The sequence below is a fragment of the Teleopsis dalmanni genome, chromosome 2 (assembly GCF_002237135.1).
Source record: "Teleopsis dalmanni isolate 2A chromosome 2, ASM223713v2, whole genome shotgun sequence".
In the NCBI taxonomy this organism is placed as follows: domain Eukaryota; kingdom Metazoa; phylum Arthropoda; class Insecta; order Diptera; family Diopsidae; genus Teleopsis; species Teleopsis dalmanni.
In genome coordinates, this window is record NC_051847.1 from 200,106,075 (window position 1) to 200,116,859 (window position 10,785).

The window sequence follows — 10,785 nt, forward strand, 5'->3', positions numbered from 1 at the left end:
AAAAAAATCTAAAAAAGTCAAAAAAATATTTAAAAGAATAAAAAAAAAATTATGAAAAAAAATACAAAAAATATATTTTTGTAAAAAAGAATATTAAAAATATAAAAAGAAATTTAAAAAAATTTGAAAATAAAACTTAAAAAAATTAAAAGAAGAATCTAAAAAAATAAAGCTTATAAACAGGTATTTAAAATTTTGAAATAAAATCAAATAGAACAAAATAAAATATAATGAATTAAAAAAAATCCCAAATGAATTCTAAAAAAATAAAAATTGTTTTAAAAAAAAGTATTCTTTACAGACCTTTGTTACCGTCACTGCATTTACCTTCCTTTTTCGGGCCAAATTAATGAAGTTACGCGATCACTTAAAGTAATCATAATTCAAATCCATAATAATCATTTGCGTCAAATGAAACCAGTTATTGTATTTGCTGCAGTGTTCGCCCCAAGTTATAGTACCACCGCACAGAGCCGCTCTAGTTACATCAGTAAGGTTTCACGACGAGTCCCATCCAAGGAAATTTGCAAGCAACATGCGCAACAATAATAAACAATTGATGCAACAGCAGCCACAAGATACAACAGTCGAATAAGTACTACATCTCAGTATTAACCGTGATTATTGACTATTGACTTGTTATTGCACCTCATTGACTGCATATGATGCAGTGCATCAAGCCATTGTTGGTAATTAAAGCGCACGAGCGCACGTTCAAGTACTTATTTCCCTTGTTGCAGTTTTACTGCTGCAGCGATGAATTACGTTTTTGGCCGCAACTTTATTGGCAATTTAATTTCCAATTTTATTTTGGGCTACCAAATGTTTTATTGCCATTGTTTCATAGTCGTTGCTGGGCGTGCCTGCTGTTTTCGGGTCGTCCAAAACTATTTCAAATCAAATCGAAATAATTTGATTTGGTATTAACCTTTGTTTGGCTTTGGCCCAACATTTTGACCACCTTTCGCTGACTGCTCAAACGCAATCTCAGCAGGCAAATTGTGTAAAAGTGAACGCCTTTTCATTGCACCTGCAATCATTCTTTTGATGTTTTCAATTGCACTTATAAACAATTTAAAGCGATTATTGCACTGCACTCTACTGCACTGCACTCCACAGCTCTGCTCTGCAGCTTGTTGCTGGCATCAATGTTGCGAGGCCAGCGTGTGTTGCTATGACCGTTGCTGTGGCTGTTGTTGTGGCTGTTGCTCAGCAGCCTAAATTTAACAAGGAAGTAATTTACGAGTAGTTGGAAAAGTTTATAACTAGCGTCCGTTTTACTTCTTAATTACATTTGAAGAGTATGAAGTTCATTTGTTTATTTATTTTTATTGTTAATGTTGTTGTTTTTGTTTACGTATTTGATTACAGTTTGTTTATGAGAAGGTTTATGTTTTCCAACTCTCTCAAGTACTGATGAAAAGTTGTAAATTATTTAATAAATTGCTTGAGATAATTATAAAATCCCGAAAGTACTCATAGTTACGTACTAAATTATACTGAAATGAAATCGTGCATAAAGCAAATATCATAAAAGTATTTATAATGATATAAGTTTAAAATAATTACACAATGATCATGTGGAATATATACCTCTATACTATATAAAGCTTTATAAAATGAAATAAAATAAAAATAAATAGGTCCCAAAAAAAAGTAAAAAAAAGTTCGAATTAAGACAAAATCGCTTGTAACTCACTACTATTCACAAGTCCTTCTACGAGTATTAAAAAATAAATCGTGTACATCATTTACTAAAGTAATTAGGTTAACCATTGTTATGTATAATTAAATATATAAACTGTTGTCTATGAGTGTTACGCTACATATAAAGTGGTTTATTTACAAATAGATACATAAACTGTTGTATACGAGTGTTATGTTACATATGAAGTGCTTTATTTAATTTCATTTATAGAAATCACAAAGTAAATCTCATTATAGTTAGCATATAATAAAATCAGCAAAAGTAAAAGTGCTATGTAACATCACCAAAATCCAGCAAAACATGTAGTAAAGACCAGCAATTTCAAATAGCAGTACTTTAAATAAGCAAAAGTATTAACAAAATATTTTTATTAAATAAAACGATATGACAAAAAATAAAGTGAGGTAAGTCGATTTAAAATAACACAAAAAAAAAATTTCAAATCGTACAGAAATCAGTATTACTATACATCCAGTAATATGAGCAGTAGTAGTCAGATGTTTAAATTTGTAATAATCTAAAATAACATATTTGCACGTAATTCCCCAAAACTTCTAGGATGTGATCAGGATGGATTTAAGTCAACATTATAAAGGTGTTTCTATGTCGCCCCATGGTATGTAAGAGGAGCCGATATCCACAGAGATCTGAGAGTGGATTCAGTTGAAAAATACATTAAAGATCGTGCTCTGAAACTGTTCAATACAATTGACAGTCACAATAATCCAACACTCAGTATCCTAAAAATACAGCGAAATTTGATAAACACAGGCAGATACAAAGACATCAGATCCATCATATTATAAAGCCCCGTAAAGCCCCGTATTTAGTGTGACTTAAAACTGTCCACAGATAAAATAGAGTAAAGGTGCTGATTCACCAACTCAGACATCTGAATATCAATATATGTCGTGGGTTTGATCTAAGATGGATTTAAGTCAACTATTACAAAGGGTTTATCTATGTCGTGGGCTTGATTTTGCACCGCTGGTTTAGTAGCATGTATGAAACAGAACTATTATATTATGAATTTAATATTTAGTTAAAGATTTGTTATTTTATATATGAATCGCTTAACAATCGTTAATTCTATTAAAATTGTGAAAATTTGTTGCAATAATCAATAGTGACGATTTTTCGTGTTAAATTTTCTTCAGGGTTTAGCATTTTTGACTCGTGGTTAAAACAACACTCAAAGTTGTGGTATCTATGGTAGTGACAACTCAAAAGTGACTGTCTTAATATTATTGCGTCTACAAATGCCATCGGAATTGCATTGTGTTAGATTTGTTTACGGAAGTGTCGATACAAACCGTTAACCTTGATCGGTACAGCCAAATAATCAACAATTCTAGCAGATCACAATAACTGCTTGAGCCTATATTCTCTTTGATTATTCTTAGATCGGTCTTTCAAATTGAACAATATTTGTATTTGTATTCCCTAAAATTCTATTTTTTTAAAGTTTATTTTTTATTTTTTTGTCGTAAGTGACGCGTCTTATGATGAAAAGAAACTATTTAAAAGTTAGAAGGGTTCGAATAGAAGTGAAGAGACAACAACAAAAATTTTTAGTTAATTTATTGAAATTTGGTTGACCATACAACGCTGTTTCGAGTTTTTCTACTTATGTTGGTACTTACGTTGTGACAGCGTACCGTCCAACAAGTGGCCCCATTGAAGTAAAGGATTCGCCGAAGTAGACCACGAAACTACTTGGGTCCTTTTTCGTCCTTCTATTCTCGGATGTCGTTATTGAGTTAAAGCTGGAGTGGCTTCCGTTCGCATAACTACATCCCTTGTTAATGCAATCAGCTCATTTAGCTTGAGGTTGCCTGCCAAGTCATCACCAACCCAATGGTGTCTCAAGACAGTCTTCCTCCTAGTTGTCAGTGCAGTCTCCTTTTCTTCTAGACATAGTCTGCAAGTGTCTTCCTCAGCAAGAGTTATCTTTTTGTTTGAGTATTGCTAAGTAATTATATATTTAATTATTTGTAAATATATATAATACGTATTTAATGTAACAAAGTATGGACTGTATATTATTCATGAGTGGCAAAAATGTGGTGTCTGAGCTATGGATTGAGCTACGTCTCTTTTAAGAAGTCTCTAATAAAAGCTTTAATATTTTATATTAAAGCTTTAATATATTAATATTAATATTTTAAATGTATTTTGATATCATAAATAGTAAATATAATTCATTTTAGTTTATTTTTATACCATAAATAATTGAGTAGATAACAAAACAAAGCTTCAATAAAACAAAAATATTGCAAATTTCATTCATTATCTTGGTTAAGTAATCTGTTTTCTTCTGTGTAATATTGTCATAAAAAGGACAAACTCGTACGTCTGCTTTGACTTCAAAAGTAAAATGGAAATAATTTGAGGTAAAAATAAATATCTTTTTTTTTCTGTTATCAAAAATATATACAAACTCATGACTAAATCAAGTACAATAACATTTGTTGAGATGGTCAGAATATTTGAAATAAGCTTAGAGAATACAAAATGTTACGACAGTAAAAAAGTAAGAAGATGCAGACCCATCAGAGCAGGCAATACTTGCAGCAAGTACATATAATATTCGTCCATACACCATACACCGTAAGGACTTAAGGACTTTTATGGTTTTTATATAAATCTTTAACTAATAAAATGAAACTTAAATAACAAAATTAGATTGTATTATGCTTTGTGCATTAGCTCCAACAACAACAAAAATTATATATGTTTACAGAAAAAACAACAACAAAAACATGTCAATAAGATAAAAAGTAGCAATATTGGCATCAGTAGACTTTCTAGTTAAAAAAGTATAAAGGATATCAACACACAAGTGGGCAGCTTAACGTTGAATGCGTTGAAGTGGATGTGTTGCACAGGATAATCGTTATTATTACGTGTTATAGAGTAGGTGGTGATGAATTGTGGAGGGGATATGGGCGAATTAAGTGCCTAATTTATTTCAGGTATTACATATCAGGTATATATGAATATATATATGATATGGGAAAATATCTTTTACTTTTACTTTAAATAGCTCAGTGTAATGTTATCTGGCTTACTTTATACGTAATTATTAAATTTTTTCTAGTATTAATACTTAAGTACAAGAATATAGGTATAAATATAGGTATACAAGAAATATATAAATATAGGTATATATTTAATTTCAACCTATATTAACTTAAGTAGAAAGGGATCCATTTTTGCTTGAATTCCTTTGGTATTTCAAAAGTCTTATGTGCTAAATAGGTTTTAAATTTTATATTTTCCTGTTTTTGGGTATTTATTATACAAATTTAAATCTTATTATTAAGAAACAATAGGATTCCTAGGAATTTTTTAAATAAAAATAAACTAATATATTAATATTTATTATATGTACTGTTTACAAATCTAATAATTCACTAATTAAATTGGCTTGAATTGAACTTTTATCATAATTAATTTATTTACTTACTTACTTAATAACCATATCAATCTGTTGCTTTGTGTTGACCCGTAACAGCATGTCTCCCCAGGCACACCTGCTGTCTGCGGGCATTCTACATGTCAAGCGCGGTTAGTACTTCGTCAAATTGATCGTTCCACCAGAGACACGGTCGAATGTTATGTCTTCTTCCTATAACTACTGCTTTAAATTTGAGCATCTTCATCCGTTCTCACGACAGCGAAATCGCTAGTTGTGAATTCGCTGGATTATATCAGTGTCGTAAATTAGTTCGTATAACTTGTAATTCTTTCCGATATGTTAGTCGTTGCCAATACGTATAGGATCAAAGATATAGCGAAATAACTTTTCTTTTGAAAACTCCTAATGCTGTTTCATCATTTTGTGATAACACCAACGCCATGTAGAATAAATAACCTAGAGGGTGTAAGTTTTGTTTGTCGAGAGAGAGAGAGCTTTACATCCTAATTGCCTACCAAGCCTATAGTAGCACCTACTGGCGACTCTAATTCTTCGTTTGATGTTTAGGCTGACGTCATTGTTTTTCATTACAGTGGTGTTAAAATAGTCGAAATTCTTGACAAATTTGAAAATATAATAGCTAGCTGCCAGCTCGAAGTCTGTGCCATGCGTATTTGTATCAGTAGCATACAGATTTCTTTTCTTAGCAGCACTTTATCTGAAGCATCACACGGTATCAAAACTTTACTTTATTGAACCTATTTGGCTGAACGTCACAATATCGAGCCTATATATTGCGATGTGTAATAGACTATCGACTGCTACTTCACAATTGGCACAAAAAAAAATAAGGAGTGGAAGGTCTGGCACACATTGCGGTGCAAATGCAGTCCCTTATGATGCTATTCAAATCTGCTCTATAATCAACAAAATAACGGTTGTGGAAGGTTCGGAGAGATGTGATCCCACTTTGATGGAGGTTAAGCTCAATATCATTTTGAAAATTCGTTTTATCTTTGCAGGGTTGCCGAGCTCTGACATTGTGGTATAAATGCGAATCTTTATAAGGTTATCTAAAGCTGCTTTATAATCGACAAAGGGATGATTGTGGAAGGTGTGGATAGAATCGATCTTATCTTGAGCGTTTAAATCACCTGCCACTTCAAGTCATTTGTGCAGAGTCGAATTAACTTTATAGGGATACCGAACTCAGACATGGCGGTATAAATGCGAACCTCATAAGGGGTTATCTAAAGCAGCTTTATAATTTACTTAAAGATGTTTGTGGAAGGTTCGGAGAGATTTGATCCTAAGTTGATGGAGCTGCAGCTCAACATTGTAATAACTAATTTTGTAGGGATACCGAGCTCAGATCGAGCTTATGGGTAATCGAAAACAGTTTTATAATTGATTAAAAGTTGGTGGGTGCTGACTTTAAATTAGGGTGAATATCTATTCTATGATGTGGCAATCAGGTCGAATGCTCAGTCAGTGAGTTGACATGTGGCTTCAATCTTTCACACAGTGCAGTTAAAAGGTTCTTTTGAGCGACAGTTTTTTAGTGTGATGACATTAATCATTTTTCTCTTTCTTATGGAGGTCAAAAAGAATTTTCCATTAAATTAAATGTCAACATGAATATTATATATACATTAAAAAAAGAAAATTTTCATTAATCATTAGAGGCGTCTGTAGATAGTCAATTAAAATAAATAGAAAATAAAGCTTTCATTGCGCAACTTAAACAAATCAAATTAATTTGTAAATCATTACTTTCCTGTGCCTTTCACGTTGCATTTTCATTCATTTTACTAAAATATTTTCCTTGCAATTTCCTTAAGTTTCCCTATACGAACCTCTGAACCTCTGATTTCTTTGACTGTTGCTTATTTGAAGATGTTTTCAAATTCAAAATGAAATAAACTGCAACAACTTAGTGTAATAGAAAAAGGATGTTTCCTTAACTGTGTACAGCACACAGTACACAGTACACAGTACACACAGCACAGTAACAAATTCGTAAAATGCTGTTATCCTTTTATTTTCACTGCAGCAATTCAGTTGCCATTTACCATTTACCATTTGTCAGTGCCGACCTCTGCGCATCCTTCCGAGCGAGCACAACATTTTCTCTCTCCTCACAGCAATTGCACACTAATTAAATTAAGTGCGCACCTTTGCATCGAAAACAAAAATGTTGCCAAATGAAAAAATTAGCAAAAAGGACACAAAAAAATAAAGATGAACAACCATAGGAACATAAGCAAAAAATCTTATTTCAGAAAAATAACTCTAAAAAATGCAGCGAAGAAAACGAAATAAAAACGCGGGCGAAGAGTGAAGAGCGAAGAGAAGAGGTGGCATGCGGCATAAAAACGTTCTTCCAGAAAACGAAATCGTTTGAAAGCGGAAAATCTCTTGCGATTTGCAAAATTGTTAAAACGCATTGGTATGTTCAAAGCGTTTTTGTTGTTGTTGCTCTTCATCGCTGTTGTTGCTGTTGTTGTTGTAGTTGTGTAGTTGTGTTTTTGTTGGCTGGTGTTAAAGTTCGTTAAGTGCACTCGTCCGTCGCAAGTTTGGATTTATAAAAAAGCCAAACGAACATGTACGTTTTCTATTAAATTAGATTTAAAATGACGGTTGAGAAATGTAAATAAAGTTAAGGCTTAGTAGCAAAGCACAGTGTGACAAATTAAGAAAAAAGTAAATAAAAATAATTATAAATATGACAGTTATATTTTCAGTCACTTTTCACACTTCTTAACATAGTTTTCTTTCTCGATTTAATTTAATCACCAACTTTGTCGAGTGGTTCGAGTAAGAATAGATGTTCAATTCTTCAAAACAGCCTCTGTGCCGATGAACAGCTTTTCTGTGGTGTTAAGTCTTTTCTCTATCAACCAATGCACTATGTCATAATATATGGTGGCAGATAATTTTGTTTTTAAACTGTCTCTTTCTCAATATAATTTTATTTCTTAATCCAATTCAGTCACATTTCATCAAGTAGTTTGAATAATATGATATGTTTAACCCCCAAAACCGTCTCTGTTTCGATGATAAATTATTCTGTGGTATTAAGCAACCATTTTCCCTAGCAACCATTTTTTCTCAACACTGTATTCTCTTTCGTCATTCTTAATGCACTAACTACATCATGTGTTTTCAACAATATGATGTAGTTAGTGCATTAAGGGTGATGAAAGAGGCTACAATGTTGAGAAAAATTAGTTGCAAGGGAAAATGCTTAATACCGCGAATCACCAATGTGACCAGTTTCATCAAGTAGTTCGAATAATATGATATGTTTAATTTTCCAAAACCGTCTCTGTTTCGATGATAAACTGTTCTGTGGTATTAAGCAACCATTTTCCCTAGCAACCATTTTTTTCTCAACACTGTATCCTCTTTCATTCACCTTGACACACTAACTATATAATGTGTTTTGAACAATATGATATATGATGGTGGATCTTTTTCCTTTAAACTATTTCTTTCTCAATATAATATTCTTTTAATTTTATTTAGTCAGCAACTTTGTCAAGTAGTTTGAACAATGTATGTGGTGCTATATCGTCACTCTTTAACCAATTCTTGTCTCAGCATAGTCTTCTTTCTTGATTTATTTGATTCACAAACTTTATCTAGTGCTTTGAACAATATGATTAAAAACTCTTCAAATCAGTCTCTGTATTGATGTTGAATCAATTTTTTCTCAATCAATTTTTTCTTTCACAAAAACAAGGTCTCCTTCCACTAATAACATATCATCCACCACATATCATAAATCTGATATCATTCTTTCTTGTATTATATCTTAAAAATGAGATGAGTAGACATAACAACGTACGTGTATTTTGGAGACATAGTAACTAACATAGTAACTGTCTGGCAGATAAATGGTGTAGAAGTTATTCTTTGGATAACAAATCTGTACAACGTTTGTATCTTCTTCTTTTCTAAAAGAAAAAAACTTGAGCGAGGTGGGAAAATGAAACAATTTATGTTAAAACTAAGTAAATCTTAAAGTCTGACATTAAAAATAGAGCAAGATAAAGAGGAAGAGGACAATTGTCAAGCATTGATCTATTCATTCTTGGCAACGAATAAGACTTAAATATCTGGATAAACTCTTTTTTGAATAGCCCAAAAAACTGTCAGAGACTAAGCAAGTAAATCTCACAAAATGTTAAAAAAAAATTAATTCTTCAAAATGATATAGATCGATCTATAATACCATATTATACAAGTGCTATCTAAAACCTTGATGTAAACAATGCATTAGAAGGGAATCTTAAAATAAGAGACATGAAGTAAAGCAATGCACGCATAAATATTCTGCCTGTAGTCTGCTGTATACTACCACTTTTTTCATCGAGTACCTTTCTCTCACAATATGTTTTTGAAAAAGTTCAGCTAGTCTGTATATAAGTCTTTATGGGAAGCACTCTTTACTATCTCACGATCTTTTCGGATCAATCTACTGTTTTGATGGTTCGTATTGAATCTATATTTCATTCAGAATACAGAATCCTTACAGACATATGACTAGAATACTTTATTATATAATTTTAAAATAATTTAACTTAAGCGCTAACTAACAATTACGTGCAAATGTGGATTATCAAAATGTGGACTGGCCGTTCTTTCACCTAGATTTAAGCCACTCTTCCATATGCTATATCGGCAGTATTATTTAGTTTATGCACTTCGTAGCAGCGTAAGCAGGACTGTGCAGGAGAGTTGGGGACAGGTATCTTTATAATTGGAATATCTAGAAAGTAATAGTATTATTTAAGTTGTTTTCAAATGCTCCATGTGAGTACTAAAAATCTTCAACTGTTTAAAAGGTAACAAATATCTCAGATGAAGATTTTATTATCAAAATTTAAAGTTAGTAGTAAAATTCAAATATAAACAGAAGAGGTTGTCAAAATTGTGTAGATATTAGATCTTTAAGTTCTATTGTGGATCTTCCTCTTCTTCAACCAAAAACCTACATTAACTTTGTCAAATGGGTTGTATAGTATGATATATATAAATTTTAATTAAAGTCTCTTTTTTGATTATCAACTATTCTATGGTGGGAATGTGTGTTTTCTCAAGCAATTTTTTTGTTATTTTTAGTCACTTTTCTTAATTCACTTGATTCACTAATTTTGTCAAATGATTTTGGCAAGATTAGATATTGAACTCTTCATATTAGCTTCTGTGTCGACGATTAACTATTTTGTGGTTAATCGTCAGATAAGAATTTTTCCCTTTCTCGACTCTTTTGATTCATCAACTTTGCCAAGTGTTTCTAATAATAGAAATTTAGATTATATTGTTAAAACGGGATCTATTCCTTTACCCTGTCTTCCAATTTAAGACCATTGTTGGCATGGTTATCTAATCCAAAAAAATTGTTGAATGTTACTTTCGGATACTATGAGAATATTCATTCTATTTATGTTCGTATACATTCTATTTATGTTCGTATGAGATTTGTAAACGCAATAATATCAAGTCAGAAGAAAATGTTGATTAGGGTTCCTCATACTTCCTCCACTGTTTTGAAGCTGATGAAGAGTCAGCCGCAAAAAAGTCCTTTCAAATTGAATTTCCAAGCAAACATGAAAAATGTTAAAAACATTTGCTGGATTTGCCACAATTT

The 10,785-nt window shown here is 31.7% G+C and overlaps 1 protein-coding gene across 1 annotated transcript in view; it reads left to right on the forward strand.

Annotated features, from left to right (window-relative positions):
- Window positions 1–2,092: 2,092 nt before the first annotated feature.
- Window positions 2,093–10,785, forward strand: part of LOC119676550 — a 9,853-nt gene continuing 1,160 nt past the window's right edge. The window contains exon 1 of the mRNA XM_038087791.1: window positions 2,093–2,112. Coding sequence (XP_037943719.1) covers window positions 2,093–2,112 — 20 coding nt within the window. The remainder of the gene's footprint in view (window positions 2,113–10,785) is intronic.